The sequence below is a fragment of the Phyllostomus hastatus genome, unplaced genomic scaffold (assembly GCF_019186645.2).
Source record: "Phyllostomus hastatus isolate PE091 unplaced genomic scaffold, TTU_PhHast_1.1 phas_contig_1162, whole genome shotgun sequence".
In the NCBI taxonomy this organism is placed as follows: Eukaryota; Metazoa; Chordata; class Mammalia; order Chiroptera; family Phyllostomidae; genus Phyllostomus; species Phyllostomus hastatus.
In genome coordinates, this window is record NW_025333537.1 from 11,006,890 (window position 1) to 11,029,185 (window position 22,296).

Sequence of the window (22,296 nt, forward strand, 5' to 3'; positions counted from 1 at the left end):
GCTGGGGGCAGTGGGTCAAGGCCACAGGGGCCGCAGATGGGGTGAGACCTCTCCCACATCCCTCGTCCTTGCCAGAGGCTCAGCGGGCTCTCCTGTGTAACAGCACTGCTTGTGGGAGTCCCAGGGGACAGCCTCCTTCAGGGGCATGTGGCAGCGTTCATACCTGAAAACACACTTCTTTTTTCACCCAGTGGGAGTGCTTCTATAGACTGGCTTGTGGAGGGGAGCAAAGACACTAGCCTGTGGATCGTTACTGCAGCAGCGAAAGCCTGGGAGTAACTTCCACAGGGAACTGGCCAGACCAGCACGGAGCTCCACTCACGGGAACACGCTATAGCAGCGGAGACAAACCTGCGCTCCTCGCTGTGCTCAAAGCTACCCAGCTGTCCCACGTCATCACACGTACGTAAAGGCACGGAATGACCTTGACCTTCTAAATGCACGGAACGGAAACGAGGGACAGAATACAGTTGAGGGAGGGGACCGTTTGCCCACAAGCAAAAGCAAGTATCTGGTGGTCCCTGCAGAGCCCGTCCTGCAAGGGCTGACCACGGGTCCCAGCGACACAGAGCCCCGGGCACACATCCCGGTTCCGGCGGCTTCGCTGTGTGGAAACGGCCAGCAGGACGGTGACGGAGGGAGACGCGGATGGCAGCCCGACGCCTCCCCACTGCAGGGCCGCCCGCGAGGCTGCAGTGAACCACACGGTGCCGCATTGACCAAAAGCCCAGGCGGATCGATGGAGCAGGATAAAGGCCCAGAAATAGACCCGCGCCCACAGCGTCAGCTGACCTCTGACAGAGGCCCGAAGGCAGTACGACAGAGCACAGGCCGTCCTTTCCGACCAACGGTGCTGGGAAAACTGAACACCCAACGTGCAAAAAAAAAAAAAAAAAAAGATGGTAGACACAGTTCTTCCACTTGCATAAAAACTGACTCAAAATGGATCATAGACCTAAAATGCGAAACACAAAACTATAAAACTGCTGGAAAATAACACAGGAGAAAATCTAAATTTTCTCGAGTACAGAGGTGATTCTTTAGACACAACAGCAAAGGCCCAATCCATGAAAGGAGGACTCGATGAGCTGGACCTCGTTAAAACTGAGAACTTCCGCTCTGTTAAAGGACACTGTCGGGAGGGTGAGGAGAGGAGCCGCAGGCTGGTAGAAAACATTTGCAAAAGAACTGCCTGAAACAAGGACTGTTATCCAAAAGGTGCAGAGAACTCTTAAAACTCAACAATAAAAAAAAATTATTTTTAAAAGAGGCAAAAGACCTAAACAGACACTTCAACGAAGAAAATATACACATGGCAAATAAGCCTATGAAAAGACGCTCAGCATCACACGTCATTGGGGACCCGCTGTCACACGTCATCACACGTCATTAAACACGTCACACACCCAGCAGAACGGCCCCGCCCCGCCCCTTGCTGCTGAGGACCCGGGGCCGCCGGAACTCTCCGTGGCTGCGGGCCGGGGGGTGCGAAACGGCGCAGTTCCTCTAGAAGACGGTTTGGTGGCTTCTTACAAGACTAAGCGTGCTCTTCCCAGAGAGTCCAGCGACCACGCCGTTTGGTGTTCGCCTAAACGAGGTGAAACGTGTCCGCAGGAAAACCTCGCCAAGGGTATCTGTACGGCAGCTTCACTCACAACCGCCAAAACGCGGGAGCAACCAAGATGTCCTTCAGGCGAGTGGGTAAATAAACTGCGGTCCATCCGGACGGTGGGATATTACTCAGTGCTAAAAAGACTCGAAAGAACCTCACAGGCTTAGGTGCCACGTGAAAGGAACCGGCCTGACAAGGCTGCCTACGACGGAGACAGTAAAACCGTCAGTGATGACCAGGGGCTGGGAGGAGGGGGGATGAACAGGCGGAGCACGGAGGATTGTTCGGGCAGTGAAACCGCTCTGTACGATACTGCAATGGGGGACACACATCGCTACACACGGTCAGAACCACAGACCACCCAACGCCAAGACCGAGCCCTAAGGTACACTGTGGACTGGGAGTAATAATGAGGTGTCGATGCGACTTAATTGACTGTAACACGTGTCCCAGTCTGGCCCAGGAAGTCGATAGTGGGGGAGGCTCTGTGTGTGCGAGGTGGGGGGCAGAGAGCATATGAAAAGTCTCTGTGCTTGCAGCTCTTGCATTGAACCTAAAACTGCTCCAAAGAAGTCTACTAAAATGGATAAAATGGTAAATTTGGCTGCAATGGGGAAAAGAGGAATGCTCACAGCAGCTGCATTCGTGGCATCTCAAAACCGGAAACAACGCACACGCCCGTCCACTAGGGATTGGCTAGATGAATGGGGGGGAAATGGGCGGGCACTCCTGCGGAATACTATGCAGCCGTGAAAAAGAACCGCCTGCTGCTACACACACCACAGAGGAATCTCGAGAACATGATGCTGAGTGAAAGGGGCAGCATGCAAAATACTGATACGGCGTGGTTTTATTTGTAGCAAATTCCAGAACGGATCTTTGCTCTTGAAACCCGTGGGCCCTGGCTGGCGTAGCTCAGTGGATTGAGCGTGGGCTGCGAACCAAAGTGTGGCAGGTTCGATTCCCAGTCAGGGCACATGCCTGGGTAGACCATGGCCCCCAGCAACCGCACATTGATGTTTCTCTCTCTCTCTCTCTCTCCCTCCCTTCCCTCTCTAAAAAAATAAATAAATAAAATCTTAAAAAAAAAAAAGAAGAAACCCATGGAGATGGGTAGTGACTGAGATGAGGGGACATGGGGGGGACTTTCGGTGAAGCTGGAATGTTCTGTTTTGGATCCTGGTGTCTAGTTTGTGAAAACTCACCAAATGACACACTTATGATTTGTACCCTTTTTATATAGGGGTTCCATGTTCACTAAACAAAAAGTGCTACACGCATGTGCAAACACACACGTGTGCACACACATATGTACACACATGCATGCACACATGCCACTCTGGAACCACACAAGGTGGCTGTTCTAATTCTCACTGGGTTTACGACCCTAGACAGGTCCCCCTGCACTTCACTGAGCCTCAGTTTCCCCATCCGTGAAATGGAGACCGTAGAAATGCATCCCGTAGTTAATAAAAGTACGTCATTGCTGCTGCAAGGCACGTTGATTTGGTGCTTACTGTTAGAAGCACTCTTGCCGCCATACTCTCTGGTGACTGAGCCTGGGGTGGGGTGGGGTGGGGGAGGGGACACTGAGGAGGAGGGGGGCCACGGGGAGGGCCCGTCTCAGCTGACAAGCAGATCGGGCTCATCTTGCAAAGGGCTGCAAACGGGAGAAACCTGACCCAGTGCGGGAGGCGGGGGCAGTGGGCTGCCCTACGCCTGCTGGCGGACAACGTCAGCGGGGGCACGCTGAGCATCACGCTGGGGAAATGCACCCCGTCCTGGAGAGCAGGGCCCTCCGCTATCGCTGGGCAATCGAGATGCCCAGGAAACTTTACACACCTTCTCAGGCCAGGCGGGCTGGGCCTAGGGTCCCCGTGGCCCAGTGACCTTGATTTTCTGTTTGAGTGGGGGAGGGGGCTGCACCTTTACAAACAACCCTGCAGAGTCAAGTCCGAGGTCCGTTCCGGACTCCACCCCTTACAAGTCGAGTGACCTTGGGTGGGTCGTTGGGCCTCTCTGAGCCTCAGTATTCCATCTCTCCTGTGAAATGGGGATAGTTCCTCTTAGGGTTTGCTGTGAGGATTAAACAGTTGCCCTCTGCGTGGAGGGTAAACTCCAAAATGTTAACCGCAGCCTCCTATGCCCGCTGAGGCCGCCACAATACCACTCTGGCCCCGTTCCCTACCGCTCGACCTCTCATAACCCCTGCCGTGCAGGCTCCGCCCACCGCCCCGCCCACCGTCATGATAAGCGACATTCAGCTCCCTCGCCAGCAGCCCATGCCTGCCAGACCTTGTGGCAGCAGTCAGGGCTCAGCTGAAGTGTCACTCTTCCGAGGCCCGCTCTGGCCACCTGTCTAAAGAGGCCACCTGCAGGCACTGGCCATCCCATCGCCACCCACTTTGTCTCTGAGCCCTCACGACCACGTGAACATAACTTGGTCACGTAATTGTTTCCTTGCTCCTGTCTCCCCTCATTTGACTGAGACATTCAGGAGGGCAGGGACCTTGTCTGTCACTCAAAACACACTTCCATGTGCACGCCTTACACACTCATTGAGACATGCCCACTCAGGAAGGTCTGACAGCCCAGCCAGTGTGAAAACCACGCAGGCTGTTGGTGTAGGCTTTGCCTAGAGATCGGGGGGCCCTTTCTGCATAGTACTGGGGGAAGGCAGGGCCACTGTGCTGGCTGGAGCCCTGGAGTCCCAAAGGTGCTGATTGAGACCGCGGGGGAGGACAGCCCGGCACCGCACCCCAGGGTGTGAATGTCTCCCATCTCCCTCTGGGCCCTGGGGCTCCAGAGAGAGCAACGGGTGGGCCTTGCAGCTCAGGCTGCCACACAAAAGGAGTAGGACTGTGAGCGTGAGCAGGTGTGTGCGGGATGTGAATGTACTGAGTAGGTGTGAGGGTGTGCATGAGTGTGCAACTCTGTATGTGGAATGTGTGAGGGTATCTACCAACCACGATGGGGTCCCCGTATGTGCTCTGACGGGTCTCCCCGAGGTTGGGACGCACCCTCTATAAGAGATATATCACCCATCTGCTTGTGCGGGATGTGGCCGCGGGCAGGCCACGCCCTGTTTCCCCCTCCCACACACACACCTGAAAGTTTCAGGAGAGTCACCGGAAGTCACGCCGGTCGGAGCATTTTCGTGAGACACTAGGGCTACGAGCTGAGAAACCCGAGACTGCGGGAGAGGGGACGCAGGGACCCGGGGAAAATGCTGAACCCAAGCTCAGACGCACAGAACGGGATGGTTCGCAGCGTTTGGAGGAAACGAGAGAGAACCGCAGAGCGCTTTTAACTGTCCTTGTGCGGTCGGATGGTTCTACGAAAGCTCCGAGCAGAAAAAGGAGGCAACCAAAGGTCTTGGGTTCCGAGTCCCTGCCTCTCCACGTCCTGTGAAGATGTGACTCAGTTCACCCATCTGGAAAGTGGGGCGAGTAAGTCTCGCCTCGTGGATGCGGACACTGTAAGGCGAAACAAGCAGCCACCGCCCCACCACCTCCACTCCCGGCCCGGATCATCTTTTTGCACCGCAGGCTGTTTAGCTGGGGTGGAGTCTTCGTTCTTTCCCGCGCTTGGGAAATTTAGACTGGACCCTCAGCCGCTGGTGCCACGCCCCTCGGGGGCGTACCCGGAAGTGCTCCTACGGAAGCGGGCGGGGCCGCACACGCCTCTTCACCATGGCGACGGCAGGTGCCTCGAGGCGCTTCTGTCGCTGCGCCTGCTTCTGCTCCGAGAACTTGTACGTGGCGCGCTATGGGCTGCACGTGCGTTTCCGGGGCGAGGAGCAGCTGCGCCAGGACTACGGCCCGGTGAGTGGCCGCTATCTGTCCTGCAGAGAACAGGGCGGGAAGGCTGGCGGAGGAGGGACCTTTGTCCCCAGGTCCTTTGCTTTGCCCGCGTGCTCAGGTCTGACAACAAGAACGGCTCCGCCTCTCCGTTGTCTCCCCTTAAACGGGGGATGACAGCACCTCCGTCGTGGGGCTGTCGTGAGGAGTGCGTAGACCGACGTGTACGTGCAGTGCTCCCGGCAGGGCCTGGCTTGGTGTTGGCGGAGCAGCAGGGAGCCCAGCTCTGGGTGGAGCGCTTATCACATTTCATCCTCACGAGGACGCTGTGAGGCCGGGGCTCTCAACCCCGTCGTAGGCGGGGAAAGCGTGGCTCAGAGATGTTAAGTGATTTGCTCAGAGTCACACAGTCGCGCTCACTGACCTGTCTGCCCCCAGATCCTGCGCAGCCGAGGCTGCGTCAGCCCCAAGGACTTCCAGCAGCTGTTAGAAGAGGTAACACCCAACACCCCCTACACTCCCAGCCTAGACCTTCCTTTCTAGATGCGTGTCAGCAGTTAGAGTGGGTCTCCCGGCCTCAGGCCTGCGGGGCCCGGATCCCTGGAGGGCTCCTAAACCCGCCTTTCCCCTTTCCTGTGTCCACTCACCGGCTGAGGCTGATCTGAGGCCTGGCACCAGGAAAACGGGAAATGCCAAGCTGTCTACTCCACGCCCTTTTGAGATGGAAACATCAGACTCAAAGAGGGGAGTCGCTTGCTCCAGGTTTCCCAGCAGCTGGGGCTGAGGTCCCTCCCCTGACCCTCTCCCGGTGGCACCAAGGATGCTCCCTGTGCCCTGCTCCTCCCTCCCTCGCGGGTTAGTGGTGGGAGCTCCCGGCGAGGCCTCTGCAGCTGCTGGGGCACAGACTTGGCTGGGACTCGGTCCCCCTCCCTGAGTGGCCCCAGCTGGCTGAGGTGCACCTGAGGGGCCCTCATCCCAGCCTGGCTGAGGCTGGTGCAGCCCAGAGTGGGGCGGGCCCCCTTTGGAAGGAGTCCCCTTCAGCCAGCAGCTTGGCACCTGCAATCAACCCACCAGAGTCAGAAGCTTGGCTCCCGGCCTGGGCCTGCTCTGGCCTTCCTCAGCCTCAGTTTCCTCATCTGTACAATGGCCTCGCGGGGCTGGGAGGCCCATCCCGGTAAGCAGGTGCTGTGCCGCCCCAGCTTGAGCAGGAGGTGCGGCGGCGGCAGCAGCTGGGGCAGGAGTCGGCGGCCAGGAAAGCTCTCATCGCCAGCTCCTACCACCCGGCGCGGCCCGAGATCTACAGCCCGCTGCAGGTACCGGGCAGGCGAGGGGTACCGCGAGGAGGCGACGCCCCGGCTGGGCTGGGGGGCTGCCCGCCCCACAGTGGGTGTGTGTTGTGCCCCCAGGATGCGGCCCTGGCTCCCGAGTTTCTGGCCGCGGCTGAGTACAGCACACTGCCGGGCGCGAACCTCGAGGGGCTGCTGCGGCGGCTGGAGACCGTGTCCGGTGAGCTCTTGGCCCCGGGACCTGGCAGGGCGCGGGGGTGGGACACTCCAAGACCCCGGCCAGCAGGAGCAGGAAGGCATGGGGGCGGGGCAGCTGGATCCACTCACTCACTCACTCAGCCAAGACACAGTTATTCAGTGCCCCTGTCAGGCGTGAGCCAGTGGGGGTGGACTGAAGGCCTCGACAGAAGGACAGCTGAGACAGGTGTGGGCTGGGGTGAAGCACCCCAGCAGGGCCAGCACTGGAGGGGAGCAAATCTGTCCCTGGGCCTGAGCAGTGGGCAAGAGTGAAGTTTCTTGAAGCTGCCGGGACGTGGAGCTGTGGGAGGGGCTGCCAGAGAGCCGCTGTGGCCCTGAGCCGGGGCTCCCAGCCACGCCAAACGCCAACGTCCCCAGCTATGCTGCCCGGGTCTCCCACTGGCCAGACCCAGCACAAGTCCCGGGCGGGGGAGCCTTGCAAGTTCCTTACTCTGCCTGCCTCGGTTTCCCCGTTTGGGGAACGGAACTGATAGTACGCCCACCTTAAAAGGCGTCGTGATGACCAAGTGAGAGGCGATGCACATGGAGGGCTTGGAGCAAAGTAACTGCACAGAAAGTGTCTCCTCAGCTTATGATTTCTGCTGTCCTGGGCCCGGGGACACTGACTGTGGGGACAGATGGAAAGGCCACTGCACCCCGGGAGCCTGTGCCCTGTTGAGGACCAGGTGGATGGAATGTGGAATGAAGTGCCCCAAGGGGCAGGGTGGGGTCAGAGGGGGCTCTCATTGCCATCTGCTCCTGACCAGCTGAGCTTGCAAGGAGGCGGTCTGAATGGGGCCAGCGTGCTTGGGTGTTGGCCGAGTCACCCCGGCCCCCTGGGGCATTGCTGTGTCTGCCAAAAGAGGTCCCCATTTCCATGCTGGGTCAGGCTCCTCCCCCCCCCCAAGAAAGAATGGCCCCTCTCAGCCTTCCCTGGGGGAAGAGGCCCCAGGAAACATCTGGGTTGGGGTGCAGACTCTGGTGGCTTGCTGGGGGGAGGGGTGCAGAGAGAGCCTGAGGCGGGCTCCGTGGTCCGGGCACGGCTCTGCAGCTGGCTGGCCAGGGGTCCTTGGGCTGCAACCCCTTCCCACCTCAGGGCCGCACCGGACTCACATCTGAGTCCAGACACTAGTGGTCACTGTGGAGGCAGGATGAGAGGCTCCTGGGACAAGGGGCAGCTGGAGAATAAACGTCCCCTGCTGCGTGTACACACACACACACACACACACGGTGCATCATTGAACTGCTGTGACAGCCCCCTGGAGGGGGGTGCCTGAGTTCTCCGCATTGTTCAGCAGAGGAAAGCGGGACTGGGGAAGGGGAAGGACCTGCCCAGGCTCACACCGCTCACGCAGGCTGAAACCCGCACTGAGCTCCCAGGTGACGGGTTGGGCTGTCCTTTTCCCTGCAGAGGAGAAGCGGATCTACCGGCTGCCGGTGTTCACGGCGCCGTTCTGCCAGGCCCTGCTGGAGGAGCTGGAGCACTTCGAGCAGTCGGACCTGCCCAAGGGGCGGCCCAACACCATGAACAACTACGGGGTGGGTGAGGCTCTGCCCTGGGGGCTGAGGCGGCGGGGACTCCTGGCTGTGGGGGACTCCCCCGCAGTGGTGTGGCCCCTCTGTGCCTCGGTCTGTCTGTATTAAGATGAATCGCGGAAGGATCACGAAGTTAAACAAGTCAAGGGACAGCCCAGGGACCCAGGGTGAGGCCCCCCCAGCTTCGCTGCTGACCCCAGGACCCTCCTCCCAGGTGCTGCTACATGAGCTGGGCCTGGATGAGCCGCTGGTGACGCCACTGCGGGAGCGCTTCCTGCGGCCGCTGATGGCCCTGCTGTACCCCGACTGTGGGGGAGCCTGGCTGGACAGCCACAGGGCCTTCGTGGTCAAGTACGCGCCAGGCCAGGACCGAGAGCTGGGCTGCCACTACGACAATGCCGAGCTGACCATCAACGTGGCCCTGGGCAAGGCCTTCACCGGGGGCGCCCTATACTTCGGGGGCTTCTTCCAGGTTAGTGTGTGTGACCCGCCGGGCAGGGCCTGGGGTAGCCAGCAGTGCCCAGGCCTGAGCGCAGCTGTCCGCAGGGGCCTTCAGCTCTGGCCGAGCCCCTGGAGGTGGAGCACGCTGTGGGCCGGGGCGTCCTGCACCGGGGCGGCCAGCTGCACGGGGCCCGGCCCCTGGGCACCGGCGAGCGATGGAACCTCGTCGTGTGGCTCCGGGCCTCCGCCGTGCGCAACCGCCTCTGCCCCATGTGCTGCCGCAAGCCCGACCTGGTGGACGACGAGGGCTTCGCCGACGGCTTCACCCGAGAGGAGCCCGCCACCGTGGACGTGTGCGCACTGACTTGAGCCTGGTCGGGACCTGCGGAGGGGTGGGGGCAGCGAGACGGCAGAGGGCTCTGCCACCTCACGTCAGGCGGGGCAGAAATAAACTCCCTGCACCCCTCAGCGCGTCTTGGTTCCAGAGGACAGGCAGGTCCCTCTTTCAGCAGGCGGCTGGCTTAGGCCGGGTTTGGTAGAAGCAGAGCCTGAGAAGGGGATTCCTGGTCATCAAGGGAGCACTGTCAAGGGACGGGGGTCTGGGACGCAGGACACGGCAGGAAGGAGCTGGCCCAGGACGTGGGTTCAGCTGGCAGCTCTGGAGCCTGAGTCCACCTGTTTGCCCCCGCATCAGTCTGACAGCAGGCTGTGTCCGGAGAGGGGGTGTGTGTGTGTGTGTGTATGTGTGTGAGAGAGAGAGAGAGAAAGAGAAACTTCCCAGACATCCACCTCCAGGACAAGTGGCTCCCAGTGGCCAAGGGAATCTTCCAGAGAAATGTACAGGTGTGAGCGGTCGGCATCAGACACCACGACCGGGGGTGAGTGTCCCCGCCTGTAAGGGGGATGCGGGTGGGTCGGCCACCAGGTGCGTCTTGCAGGTGGTGTTGGGGGGCTACTGTGGAGGGGTTACGAGCAGGGACCCTGGAGCCAGACCGCCCGGGGCCCAGATTCCGATTCTGCCACTGCCAGCTCCGTAACTGTGGGCAAACCACTTGACCTCTGTGCCTCAGCTTCCCCATCGGGACAGTGCCTGTGTCCCACGGCTGCTGTGAAGGCCAGGTGATGTACAGAGTCTATAAAGCGCTTTACCACATCTGCCTGAGTTTGCTGCAGTCATTGTTATTGAAGAGTCTGCAACTGCGTGGCCCCTGGTTAGGCGAGAAGTGCAGCTGTACACACTGGGTGGCACGTTTGAAAACCAGGGATTTCCATGTTGAAACCACGAGTTCCGGCTTCGGTGGGGACGCCCGGAGACTCCAGGCGCCATCCCCACACCGCAGACACCGGCTGGAGCAGAGTGTCAGGTGCCCATTCTAAGCAGACCTGCGGTGCACCCCGTCCCGGGAGTCCCTCCCTCGTTCGCTGCCACGATCTCTCTAGCCCCTTATGGGCATTTGAGTTGGTGGTGTCCGTATTACTGATTGGGGACGTTGGAAAGACCAGGGCTTCTCAGCCCGGGAGCTCACAGCCAAATGGAGTGGACAAGGTCTGCAGACAACCCAGGCTGGGGAGCGGCGCGCAGTAGGGTCGCCTCGGCTGGGACGTGAGGGAGACGGGGTGCTGCGGGCGCGCTGGAAGGACAATCTTGGAGAAGGGCACAGCTGCAGCAAAAGACCTGCGAGCTCCGGGACTGGAGCCAGGCACGACTCTGGGCCGGGAGCCGCAGACGCCAGCACGACCTCACACCGGCGTAGAGGTGGAACCGGGATCTCCAGAGCGCGCCTCTTAAACGGAAGTGGGTGCGCCAGGCTCCGTTTCCCGAGCCGCCCCAGAGACGGAACGTGGGGCCTCAGAACCAAAGGCAGCAGCACTCCGCTTCGCAGCCGGAGGGCCTTCCAGGGCACCGCCCCGGGCCGGAAGTCACCTTGCAGCCGCTTCCTCACGCGAAGGCGTGTTGCGGAGCGGGACAGGGGGCAGTTTAGGAGGGAACAGAACAGCTCGGGGGCCTTCTTTAAGACCGAGGGCGTGGGGGTGGAGGGTAGGAGCGCGTGAAAAGGGATTCAGGACCCACCTCCCGGGTGAGGGTCGCGGCGGCTCCTAGGGGTTGCCGGAGCCACTTGCGCAGGCGTGAGCGTCCCGGCGGGGGCGGGTCCTTAAAGGGGCCGCAGCGGAGGCTCTGTAGTTCCCAGGGTTGGGGGTGATTCCGAGTCGTGATATTGTCACGGAGTTTCTCATATCCTGCTCCGGGGCAGGGAATGGGGTAGTGGGCCCCAGAGGACCTTGCAGCCCAGCCCTCGGGCCTGCCCTGAGAACTTGAGTTTCAGCGCGTCTCCCCGTCTCCAGTCCGTGGCGCTATGGCTCACTCTGGCTCTCGCAAGCGCTCGAGGAGCCGCAGCCGGTCCCGGGGGCGAGGGTCCGAAAAGAGAAGGAAAAAGAGCAGTAAGGACGCCCGGAAGAGCTGTTCGGCTTCTAGATCGCAAGGCCGCAAGGCCAGCACCACCTCCTCTGGGGCAGAGGGTGAGGACCAGGAGGAATGGGAACGGAGCGCCGGAACTTGGCGGGGAAGCTGCAGGCAGCTGGGCGGGCTTCCTGGGAACAGTTGTGGGGAAGTCGCAGTGAGCAGGAGTCAGAGGGGTGCAGAGACTACAACGTGGATGTCTGGATTGAGACGCCCAGGATCCAGGGGCTGGGGTGCCCGCTCAGCATGGATCTCATATCGGGAGCGCCTGATCATGCTTTTTGTGCAGCTGTGCCTGAGCTGCGGGGTCTGGCCGCCCTGCTCCCGGCCAGCGGCTGTGCGGAGCCCAGAAGGCGCCTCTTCAGGGAGTGCTGATCCGTGCCAGGCGGTCTCATCCCTCTGCTGGGCTTGAGCCTACGCGGGCCAGAGCAAGGGGACAGAGGGTTACGTCTCCCCCTCCCGGCCTTCCAGCCTCGCCTTCTCCCTGCATCACAGAGAGAAGCAAACACAAGGCGCGGAGGCGGCCACGGTCCAGCTCCTCCTCCTCTTCCTCCAGCTCTTCCAGCTCCTCTTCCTCCTCGTCCTCCTCCTCTTCCTCCAGCGATGGGCGGAGGAAGGGGAAGCACAAGGACAAAAAGAGGAAGAAGAAGAAAAGGAAGAAGAAGCTGAAGAAGAAAGGCAAGGAGAAAGCAAAGGTGCAGCAGCCCGAGGCTCTGCCAGGCCCCTCGCTGGACCAGTGGCACCGATCTGCCGGGGAGGAGGAGGACGGCCCAGGTACCGAGCTGCTGGGGTGCAGGGCAGGGCAGGGCAGGGCAGGGCAGGGCAGGGCAGGGTGGGCCCGCCCCCCGCCACCCAACCGCCACCTCCCTGCCATCTCTCCTTGCAGTGCTGACGGACGAGCAGAAGTCGCGCATCCAGGCCATGAAGCCCATGACTAAGGAGGAGTGGGACGCGCGGCAGAGCGTCATCCGCAAGGTGGTGGACCCTGAGACTGGGCGCACCAGGTGCGGAGTGCTTGGTGGGGCCCGGCCCCTGGTGGCACTGTTGGGGGGAGGGGCTGTGGCTGCTGCTCTGAAAAGGCTGAGGGCTGGGAGAAGAGAACTCCGGGGCCTCTCCTCCCAGTTGCCTGAAGCAAGCCGTCGCAGGGTTTGGAAGGGCCTTCTGGGGGTCATCACAGAGCCACCATGGGCTGATCTGGTGGCAGAGCCTACCTGGGACCTTCACCCCTGACCGAAGGGTGGGAGAGAGGGAGGGGCGGGGCCGAGGCTGGGCATCCCTCCGCCTGGCGGGCGGTGGTGGTTCTGTTGCTCTCATGTTAGAGGCTCAGCCCGCGCCCCTCCTCCCCCAGGCTCATTAAGGGAGACGGTGAGGTCTTGGAAGAAATCGTAACCAAGGAGCGACACAGGGAGATCAACAAGGTGGGTGTCACCCCCTTGCCCAGGGCCCACCCCCAGCTCTGTCTGTGACAGGCCCCTCCCGTGTGCTCTCTTCCCAGCAAGCCACCCGAGGGGACGGCCTGGCCTTCCAGATGCGCGCGGGGCTGCTGCCCTGAGGCCCCACCGAGGTCTGCGGGCGTTGGCGGGGGCCCAGCAGGGAGGCGGCAGGAGGCCAGATGGGTGCGGCTTGTCTCCGGCGGACCGGCTCTGGCTGCCTCCTCTCAGGTGCGGGGGACCAGGGCGGCTGTCCCTGTCAGCCTTCTGGAAGCGCACAGCTTCCCAGACATTAAACGTTCCCTGGTCGGAGACTTCTGTTCTGTTGCTTTTTGTGCGGAGGTGGGGAGGGTGCTGCCGGACCTCCGGGGGACACACAAGGGCTGCCGGGGTTTCCGGGGAGACCGGGGTGGGCCCTGGTGGTCGTGCGCTCATCCTCGGGTCGGCCTGCCCGGAATCACCCCACCCGGCTCTTCAGCCCAGCTCCCCCGGGGGGGAAGGGAGACTGCTGCCCTCACCGGGGCCCGCCCCGAGGTGACAGTGGCCGAGGGCCCCGGTGCAGGGCCAGGCGGCCCAGGAGGGGGCCTGGCCCAGCTTTCTAGCTGTGTCCTCTGCAAAGCAGAGACTGGGGGCACCCACGTCAGTGGGCAGGGGTGAGGGTGAGCCAAGGTCACGCCCCAGGAAGGGGCTGGAAGGGGCCAGCACCGGGTGAGGCCCTCCCGAGTCCACTGGAGTTACCAGAGGCACAGCTGGGCGGGCTGTGCCCCCGCCCCCACCCCCACCCGCTGCTCTGGTCGCCGGTGTAGTAAAGAGACGCAGAAGGAAGCCTTCCTGCTTCTTTAATTGGTGTGACAGGCGGTGACGCTGTGTACAGAGCACACTCAGGCCCGACGGGACAGGGACAGCAGGGGCGGGCGGGGCGGGACACCTCACACAGAGCCCGGAGGGAGGGACAGATGGACGGGAGGGGCGGACGCGGAGACCGGGCAGGCGGGCAGGGTGGGGGGTCTCTGCTGAATCCCGCTGTGGGAGCGGAGGAAGGAGCGGAGGAAGGCAGGCGGGTGGCCAGGTGTGGGGTCGCGGGCGGGGGCGGGGAGGGGACTAAGGCTTCTACTTTGACAGGCCCAGGTGGGGCGGCAGCCGGCAAGGCCTGCCGCACCCTTTGGTAATGACCGGTCAGGCCTGAGCCCTGCAGCTCAGCACCCGACGCTGTAAACATTTTTGGTATTTTTGAAGGACTCTGCCCCCCCCACCCCCTCAGCTTCTGAGACGCCGGCGCTTCCTCCCGAGGAGACCGTGCCAGCAGGAACCTGGAGGGAGGCAGGAAGCAGACCTGGATGCAGCAGAGAGACACCAGCGGGGAGGGTGGGCTGCCGTCTCGCTGTCTATGGCTAAGGGCCGCCGGGGGGGTGCCCCGGGACTATTGCTGTTGTCCTTGGCGTGGCTGGCAGCTGGGCGGGAGGGTGGGGGGCGCGGAGCTGTGGGGCGGCCGCCCCCTGGGAGAGGCCGAGCCTGCTGCCCACACGCCTCCCCTGGCCGGAGGGCCTCGGCCTTTATTGCGGGCGGCCCGAGACTCTCCCAGGCACTCCTCCGATGGCTAGTGGTCCAGGCGGTGGGCCGGGCGGGGGGGAGGCGGAGGCACTAGCCACAGGGGCCCCCGGCGGGGCCGTGATTGTCGGCTGAGCGATTTCCTGCTGGGAAGCAGAGGGTTGGGTATTGCACTTTCACTGCAATGGTTACATTAAAACTCGGTCCGTAAAATAATCGGTGCTTTATACACGACGCCTGAAACAAAAAGCTACATCTTAAATATGAATAAACCCTGAAGGTCCCATCCCTCCAGACATTTTTCTCTGCACAAAATAAATAGCTTTCACTCTGTATAGACCCACTTTTGCAGAACATTTACACGACCCTTAGGCTGTACATATCTACACATGGGGAAATGTGGGCATCCACCGGCGCACACTGACTCCCCCCCCCCCTCGCCCCAGCCCACGTGGCACCAAGGCCGTATCCAAGGTGGCAGCGGCTTCTCAGACGTGAGCCCGCAGCCGACTGGCTGGCCGATCGCAGGCAGGCTCCCCGCCTCCGGGCGGGCGGAGGGGCCGCCAGGAGCAGAGCGCTGCAGCCGAGACCCGAGTGGGCTCTGGGGAGGCAGAGCTGACGCGCAGACCCAGCGGCCGGGGCAGGTTGGTCTCGGTTGGGTCGGACGGGGAGCCGCGGCTGCCTGCCCTTAAGCTGACGACGGGGGTTGTTGTGGCTTCTCGGACTTGGCATTGGAACGGAACTGGCGTTTAAAAAACTGAAGTGTGTGCCCCACCCGCCCCAGAGGAGAGAAGTTCAGCGGAACCAAGGGGCCGGGTGAGGCGGGAGCCCACCGCCCACTGCGAGGGCAGGAGGCCAGGACCCAGGACCTGGCTGGACTCGTCACAGTGCTGGGTGGTTGCCACGGGGAGGGGCTGCGCTTGGTGCTGAAAGAGTTAAGAAAAGGAAGCAGCCAAGGATCGCTCGTTTTAAAAAAACCTCGTAGAAATCAGGTTGGAGAAGTAGAAAGGCGTAGAAACGCGGGGGGGCCGAGGCGTGGGGCCGTGACGGGTGGCAGGCGAGGCGCGGAAGAGGCGGCCAGACCCCGCAGGCCCAGGCAGGGCTCCTCGGGAGCCGGGCCCCAGCCTCCCCGGACTCCAGGTGGGGCAGGTGGGCGGAGGTCTGGGGCCGCCACAGTGGGGCGGAGCTGCAGAAACGAGATACGGCCTCTCTCCCCTGCTGGCCCAGGCCTCTGCTGCCCGGAGCCTCGGCCGGGCGACGGGTCCTGGGTCGGCCAAGGCCGCCTTTCGTGCGTGTGAATGGTCTGTGGCCGCAGGCGAGGGTAACAGGTTTCTGCTCCCAAAAATCAGTGCAAAACCAGTGAGGTTGGAGAGTTGAGTAAATTGAGTTCACACGAAGCAGGTGGTCCCCTGTCGGAGCTGCTACCAGGTGAGAGGGGACACAGGTGTCAAGCTCGTGGCCAGGGAGGCGGCAGGCTGGGCCCACGCCTGGCATCAGGATGCTGCAAGGTCAGCGCAGGGCAGCTGTCTGTGAGGACCTTCAAGGTCCGTCCACGTGGGGGTTCCTGGTCCCTCTGTCGTCCTGGGGCTGGTTGTCCCGCCAGCTTCAACGACGAGCTGGACGCCCTCAAGACCCTTGGACGTCGGGCAGGGCCGGGAAGGGCTGCGGGCGGCACAGCCAGTGTCCTCCGCTGGGTCCCGGGACGAGCGTGTTCCCGGCCGATGGCCTGTGCCCCGTCCAGGCCTCGTGGCGGGCTGGCCGCCTGGCCTAGCACCATGGAGACCACAGCGCCGCGCCAAGGGGGCCCTACTTGGGGCCCGCAGCTGCCCCTGGCTCGAGCCGGCCAGCCATGGTTCGGCCCCAGCAGCCAGCGGCCACGCTCATGCTGCGCTGGCCACGCTGCTCGCTCTCGGGCTGGCTCTGCGTCCGCTCGTGCCTGGGGCCGGGCCCGCCGGGCTGGGCCGAGATGGTGCGGAGCAGGTGGCTCCGGGAGCGCAGGAAGTCGCTCGGGCCGGGCAGGCCGAAGCTGCCCTTGCGCAGGGCCATGCGGGTGGCCGCGTTGCGGGCCGGCCGCGCCCGGTGGTTGTACTTGAGCTGGGCCAGGTGGGCCGCGTAGCCATCCGTGATGAACTGCAGGGGAGGGGCGGCGAGGAGGACGGCTGTCACGGGGCGGGCCCTCTCGGCTGCCCGCCCGTGCCGCCCCCCCACCCGCCAAGGTCGGCCCGCCCACCTGGCACTGCTGCTGAAGCTTCTTGGTGGGCCGACCCACAATGTAGATCTGCATGGGGGACAGGTTGATGGAGCTGTAGACCGCCACGTCCTTGGTGGAGCCGTAGGCTGCGTGGGCGCGCAGGTGCAGCTGTGGGCGAGACCGGTGTGGGCGGGGGGGGGGGGATGGAGGCACGGCCCCCCCCTCCGCCCCGCCCCACCAGGTCCCGTCGCCCCGCACCCACCTCGGAGATGAGCAGCTTCAGGAAGTTGGCCTTGTGCCGCAGCGGGTCGTGCACCAGCCCGTCGCAGAAGGACACCACGCCGTGGGGGAAGTTGTGCTGGGCCAGCCACGCCACCACCCGCTGCTTCTGCATGTCGGGCCGGCCCGTCACGTAGATGATGAGGTAGCCCAGGTCCTGCCAGTGCCTGGGGGCGAGGGGCAGGCCTGGGTGTCCCACGGCCGCCCCGTCCCCCTCCTGGACTGCCCTGTCCCCTCACCCGGCCAGCCCCCACTCGGGCCACTGAAGAGGCCGTCTCTGAACAGGCTGCAACAGCGGGGGGGGGGGGGGGGCAGCAATGGTGGGGGCCCTTGCGTAGCACCCACAGCCCAAGTCGCACGATCCCACACACACTCCCCCGGAAGCAGAGGGCCTGGTCTCGTGAGGACCCCACTTCCCAGGTGAGGGACTGACGCGCCCACATCAAGAAGTCAAATGACCCTGGCTGGTGCGGCTCAGTGGATCGAGCGCCGGCCTGAGAACCAAAGGGTCTCTGGTTCGATTCTCAGTCTGGGCACATGCCTGGGTTGTGGGCCAGGTCCCCAGTAGGGGGCGCGTGAGAGGCGGCCACACATTGTCTCTTTCTCACACCCTTCCCCTCTGTCTAAAAATAAAGATAAAATTTTTTAAAAGAGGTCAAATAAAGGTCACACAATTGGTAAGTGGTGGCGCCAGCTCCCCAGTCTCCAAGGTCCCCACCAAATGTCCCCTACCCTGGCACCCCAGGCCCACCCGCCGTGCTCCTCAGGGCCACTCACCGCACCACGTCCACGGCTCCGGCCCGCACTTTGGGATCGCTGCCCATGATGGACACGCTGGCGGCAAAGGAGCCGTCGATACTGAAGACCACGAACTCGGTGCCCTTGGGCAGCACGGTGATGTAGCTGTCGGCGAAGGTGTGGTCTCCCCTGGGCGCAGGGGAGCAGGCCGTCAGACCCCACCGGAGCCCCGCCCCGGCCCCGCCCTGCAGGCTGGCCCCGCCTCCGCCCCGCCCCGCCCCCTGGCCCCCCGCCCCGCCCCGGGGGGCGTGTACCTGACCACCATCTTGACGGGGTAGACGCCCACGCCCAGGCGGTGCGTCTCGGGAATGGCGTAGGAGACGCGCCCGCTGCTGTTGGTCACCAGCGTGTCCATGTACAGCCAGTCGCCCGAGGGCGGCTGCGTCATGATGTGCACGTCCACCTGGGGCCGGGCAGGCTGGTCACGCGCGGGCTGTGTCCCGGCGCGTGTCCCCGGCCCCCCACCGCACTCCCCAGCCAGGGGTTGGGGAGGCAGGGGGCTCCCGCCGCCTCCCCGGGGCCGTACCTTCTCCCCAGTCAGGGTGACCATGTCCAGGGGCCCGTACATGAACCGGCCCGTCAGCACCTGCGGGCCGTCCTCGTTGGCGACCGCGTCGTTGATCCGATGGTTGGCCGTCACGTTCTGGGAAGACGAGGGGGTGAGGCTGAGTCAGGGCGGGGAGGGGGGTGGAGGGGGCGGCCGGGGCCTCTGGGGCTCTGCTCCAGCCTCCTGTGGGCCCGTGGGGTGAGCTGGGCTTAAGGCCAGAAAGCCCGTGTTCAAGTCCAGCTCAACCACCGAGCCGCGTGGCCTTGGGGGAGTTCGAGAGCCTTGCTGTAGCTCCCGGTCCGTAAATGGGGTAAGAGCCCTGGTGTCACAGACTGAGGATTAAATGGGACAGCCTGTGACTCGCTTATCTCGTCCCTAACCAGGGGCTTCCTGGAGGATGCCACAGGGCGACAGGCATGGGCCCCGGGCACCCAGAGGACCCCTCACCCGCAGCTTCACGTGGGTCCTCTTGCGCTGCCACTTCTCCCTGGGCTTCGAGGGGGTGAACACCGACACCTCCTTGCCGTCGAGCTCCAAGATGCTGGAACTGTCGTGCCTCATGACCTGGGGGTGGGGGGACAAGGGCGGGCCATGGGGCAGGCTCCAGCGGGGGCCCCCAGCTCTGGGAGCTGAAACTAGGAAGCTGTGAGGGTTCGGGGGCACTATTCAACCCACTGCAGCCCACCCTCTGGGCCCCCCCAAATTCACATCTGTCCCACGACGGCATTCACCCCATCTCAGCTTCCTCCACGAGTGCCTCCACCCGCTTGCTCTTGCCCAGTGGGGTCAGGGGGCGGGGTCTAGAGCACGGGGCCGCGTCAGCAGCCTCAGCACTCAGGGCCCGCAGTGGCAGCCCCCACCTGTCTCAGCAGGAAGGACACCACGTCCGTCGACTCCCAGTAGCTGGCGTGGAAGAGGTGTGGCAGGGCCACCGTGGGGAAGGCGGTCAGGGCGTCCGGGCAGTACAGGGCGTAGTCGATCCGCTTCTGGCCCCACCACTTCGCAGCAACTGCCAGGAGGGGCGGCCGTGACCCCCGGGCTGGAACCCCAGGGGGTCACCTGGCCCCTCGGGCTGGGCTCAGCCCCAAAACGAGACCCTCCTCCAACCAGGGACAGGGCAGCAGCCAAAGCGAGAGTCCCTTTGCCAGGCTGGGTGGTGGGGGGCATGCGGGCAGAGCAGAGCACCAGCGGCAGCCCATCAGGCGAGGGTGTGGGCTTAGAGAAGAGAGGGAAAGCAAGCCCACGTGGGGACAGGACTCGCTGTCACTGTCCCCAGTCCTGTCCTTGATCTCGGTGACCCTTCCCTGAGCCCCATTGCTGTCCTCTCGTGGACCCCTCTGGGCCCCTCATTTACCCCCAGGCCTCAAGGCTGGGGACCCCAAGGCACGGCCTGCCATCCCCCTCAGCACCCGGGAGCCTGGTGAGGTGGGGCAGGCCTGCCTGTGAGTCTGGGTTCCCACCCGGGGCTGGGCGACCACGCCGGCCAGAGAGGTGAGGCTTGGGACATGCCCCTCCGGGGGCCACAGGCAGGAGATGCCCAGAAATCTCAGTAAAGATGGCCTCGTGCCCTCCGCCAGCAGCCCGCCTGACCCACGATCCTCGGTCTCCCCTGAACCCTCATTCCAGCCCCATGGCTGCCCTCGCCTCCTCCCTGGTGTCTGCGTGCGCCCAGCTGGGCCGCGCTCCCGGTCAGGCCTGAGCGGGGCAGGTGAGCAGGGCCTGGCGGTGAGCAGAGCCTGGAGACAGGGTGTGACCCCAGTGAGAGGAGGGGACGAGTGTGGGTGAGTGGGTGGAGGCCACGTGATGCCCGGTACCTTCTCCAACGTCCAAGTCGGGGAGGCGGGGGTTCGCCCGCCGGGCCTGGGGGCGGGGCCCCGGGGTGAGGGGGGGTGGGGAGGGCAGGGCGAGCTGGGACAGGCGCCTGACGCTGGGGGTGTGGCTGAGCGCGGCTGGGGCCTCTGAGAAGCAAGAACAAGGGACGAGCCTCAGAGCGGCCACCACAGGCCCGGACGGACGGATGGACGCTGGGGAGACCCCCAGGCCCCTGGGCCTCCTCACAGGGGACACCACACCAGCCTTTGCCCAGCTCTGCGGGCAGCCTGGGAACTGGCCGTGCGGACGGGGAGGACGGTACGGGGAGGGGGCTGGGGCTGGCGCGGGGGACTGAGAAAGGGGGACCCGGACTCTGCCCAGCTGCAGAGTGCCTTCCAAGATGGGCAGAAGCCACAGAGCGAGGGCCACCGTGTGTCCTCTGTCCCCTGGGGCAGCAGGAGGGGCTGGTGGCCACGGTGAGACCTCCCCTCTCCGATCCCCTCAGCCACCCATCCACGCACTTGTCCAGAAACAGCCGCCCACCTCTCTCTCTTAGGGAGCACCCTGTCCGCACCTCGTCCCCAGCCCGGGCTAGGACCAGGCCTGTCGGCCCCCAGTTTTCTGAGATGGCGGACTTGGCCCCACTGGGCCACGCCTTCCAACACTCCTTCCCTCCAGAGACCTCTGTAGACACCCGAGGCTGGGTCACTCTCCACCGTGGGGGCGTCCTGGACACTGCCAGCTGGTGGGCAGCATCCCTGGTCTCTCCCCACCAGATGCCAGTAGTGCCCCCTCCCCTGCTGTGTCCAGGCATTTCTGACTATTCCCCCCGGGGGAGGGGAGGCACACTGCCCCCTGCAGGACAGAGGGGAGGGTGCTGGGAGGACAGGCCAGGAACTCACTCTGGGCGATGCTGGACGCTGTGTAGCTCTCGGCCATGCCGGACACCTGGCTAGCGATGCTGATCTCGCTGGCCCGGCGGAAACCTCGGGGGGCGGGGGCCGCACCGGGAGAGGAGGGTGCCGTGTGCTCTTGGAAGACCATGTTATGGGTCTGCAGTGCCTCTGCTGCAGGGGGACAGGGACCGGAGACCCGGGGTGAGGGAGGCCCCACCTCACCCAGCCCCCCCGCCCCCGAGCAGTGTGGGCAGAAGGGTCCAGCATGCGCCTGAGCTGGGGGTCCCGAGTGGCGACCGTGCCAGGCGCGGCGGACACCCCCAGCTGCGGATGAGCAGGGCCGACTGTGAGGATGGGCCCGAGCGAGCTGGGGCTGTGAGTGCAGGGCACAGAGCCAAGGCCGGGAGAAAGGAGGGCAGGGCGGGGTGGACAGAGGACCAACACAGACACAGCAGGCGGGGGGAGGGGGGGAGGCAGGCAGCTGGCCCCACGTCCCCGCGGGCGTCCTCCTCACCCCCCACACACAGCTCCTCATCTGCTCTAGTCTGGCCACCAGGGCCTTTGGGGCCCGGCCCGGCCTCACCCACGGCCAGCCGGCCACAGTGGGACTCGAGGGGCCCCGACAAGGGCCTGAGGCAGCTTCCTGGGGATGCCCTACACTGAGGCCTCACATGCGTCCCTCACCACCCCTCCCCCGGCCACACTGACCAAGGCAGGGGCGGACGGCAGGGCAGGGAGAGGTTAAGGGGCTCAGCTGCAGGACCCACGTCGGGATGGGGTGCAGGAGGAGCCTGGGCCTCCTGGGGGGTGGGGGAAGGACTGGGACCCGGAGAATGCAAGCCCTCGCCAGGACTGAGGCTCCTCCTGGGGGAACAGGGGAGCCCCGTGGGCTCAGGGCCTCACCCCATCTCCTGGAGGCCCCTGCCAGCCTCACGGTGGACCAGCACCTTGCTGGGGGACCCTGGATATCTGTCCCCCTCTCCAGGCTCAGGGGCTCCCTTTGCTTGGGGTCCTCTCCTGGCTCTGCCCCGGTGTGCAGAGAGGGGGCGCCAGGACCTGCTCCCAGGGCCAATCCTGCCTGGTCTCCCTGCCTCACCACTTTATCCCACAAACTCCTAGGGGCCAGAAGCTGGGGGTGGGGGTCGGGGTGGGGGGCGTTGGAGGGGAGGAGAGGTCCCTGAGGAGCAGCGCTTAGCCAGCGAAGCAGGTGTCACCACGAGCAGGGCGTTCACACACACTCAACGCAGCCCGGGCTGGGGCCGGGCCCGTCTTGCCAGGTGAGCGCGGGAACTGGGATACTGGTCTCCAGGAAGCCTTCCCCGGGAGGGAGAGGGGCCAGGGGGCTGCCCTCCAGGACCAGCTCGGGGTTTCTCTGCACGGTCTCGACTGAAGGCAGACGGGGAGAGAACAGAGGACAAGAACAGA

At 64.0% G+C, this 22,296-nt stretch overlaps 3 protein-coding genes across 13 annotated transcripts in view; 2 read left to right on the plus strand and 1 right to left on the minus strand.

The window, feature by feature from the left end:
* The first annotated feature begins 4,830 nt into the window (after positions 1 to 4,830).
* On the plus strand, positions 4,831 to 10,403 carry OGFOD2 (2-oxoglutarate and iron dependent oxygenase domain containing 2). Its single transcript, XM_045844558.1, has 7 exons — positions 4,831 to 5,436; positions 5,851 to 5,907; positions 6,612 to 6,725; positions 6,819 to 6,918; positions 8,347 to 8,474; positions 8,686 to 8,943; positions 9,018 to 10,403. Exons 1-7 carry the CDS (start codon positions 5,305 to 5,307, stop codon positions 9,279 to 9,281), a joined length of 1,053 nt encoding a protein of 350 aa, XP_045700514.1. The 5' UTR covers positions 4,831 to 5,304; the 3' UTR covers positions 9,282 to 10,403.
* A 409-nt stretch (positions 10,404 to 10,812) lies between these two features.
* On the plus strand, positions 10,813 to 13,114 carry ARL6IP4 (ADP ribosylation factor like GTPase 6 interacting protein 4). 2 transcript variants are annotated; one of them, XM_045844578.1, is made up of 6 exons: positions 10,813 to 10,990; positions 11,256 to 11,429; positions 11,866 to 12,144; positions 12,257 to 12,374; positions 12,719 to 12,788; positions 12,866 to 13,114. In XM_045844578.1, exons 2-6 carry the CDS (start codon positions 11,267 to 11,269, stop codon positions 12,920 to 12,922), a joined length of 687 nt encoding a protein of 228 aa, XP_045700534.1. In that variant the 5' UTR covers positions 10,813 to 10,990; positions 11,256 to 11,266; the 3' UTR covers positions 12,923 to 13,114. The 2 variants fall into 2 exon arrangements, with proteins under 2 accessions (XP_045700534.1, XP_045700527.1); XM_045844571.1 differs by having other exon boundaries at positions 10,815 to 11,429.
* A 2,903-nt stretch (positions 13,115 to 16,017) lies between these two features.
* Positions 16,018 to 22,296, minus strand: part of PITPNM2 (phosphatidylinositol transfer protein membrane associated 2) — a 105,783-nt gene continuing 99,504 nt past the window's right edge. For 4 of the 10 annotated variants that reach the window (XM_045842507.1, XM_045842511.1, XM_045842520.1 and 1 more), the window contains exons 16-26: positions 22,108 to 22,257; positions 20,878 to 21,042; positions 19,978 to 20,121; positions 19,024 to 19,172; positions 18,611 to 18,727; positions 18,143 to 18,259; positions 17,871 to 18,019; positions 17,596 to 17,745; positions 16,802 to 16,985; positions 16,579 to 16,707; positions 16,018 to 16,478 (exon numbers count right to left, since the gene is read on the minus strand). In XM_045842507.1, the coding sequence (XP_045698463.1) occupies positions 16,155 to 16,478; positions 16,579 to 16,707; positions 16,802 to 16,985; positions 17,596 to 17,745; positions 17,871 to 18,019; positions 18,143 to 18,259; positions 18,611 to 18,727; positions 19,024 to 19,172; positions 19,978 to 20,121; positions 20,878 to 21,042; positions 22,108 to 22,257 (1,778 nt within the window). In that variant the 3' untranslated portion in view covers positions 16,018 to 16,154. The remainder of the gene's footprint in view (positions 16,479 to 16,578; positions 16,708 to 16,801; positions 16,986 to 17,595; positions 17,746 to 17,870; positions 18,020 to 18,142; positions 18,260 to 18,610; positions 18,728 to 19,023; positions 19,173 to 19,977; positions 20,122 to 20,877; positions 21,043 to 22,107; positions 22,258 to 22,296) is intronic. The other 6 variants (XM_045842549.1, XM_045842535.1, XM_045842539.1 and 3 more) reach the window with 3 other exon arrangements.

Excerpts from the sequence above, each read along its gene's own strand:
- OGFOD2 (XM_045844558.1), top strand. The coding sequence starts at position 5,305 with ATGGCGACGGCAGGTGCCTCGAGGCGCTTCTGTCGCTGCGCCTGCTTC. Across the intron at positions 6,726-6,818 it reads AGATCTACAGCCCGCTGCAG|GATGCGGCCCTGGCTCCCGA; the intron begins GTACCGGGCAGG and ends TTGTGCCCCCAG. Across the intron at positions 6,919-8,346 it reads GCGGCTGGAGACCGTGTCCG|AGGAGAAGCGGATCTACCGG; the intron begins GTGAGCTCTTGG and ends TTTTCCCTGCAG.
- ARL6IP4 (XM_045844578.1), top strand. The coding sequence starts at position 11,267 with ATGGCTCACTCTGGCTCTCGCAAGCGCTCGAGGAGCCGCAGCCGGTCC. Across the intron at positions 12,145-12,256 it reads GGAGGAGGAGGACGGCCCAG|TGCTGACGGACGAGCAGAAG; the intron begins GTACCGAGCTGC and ends CTCTCCTTGCAG. Across the intron at positions 12,375-12,718 it reads CCTGAGACTGGGCGCACCAG|GCTCATTAAGGGAGACGGTG; the intron begins GTGCGGAGTGCT and ends CTCCTCCCCCAG.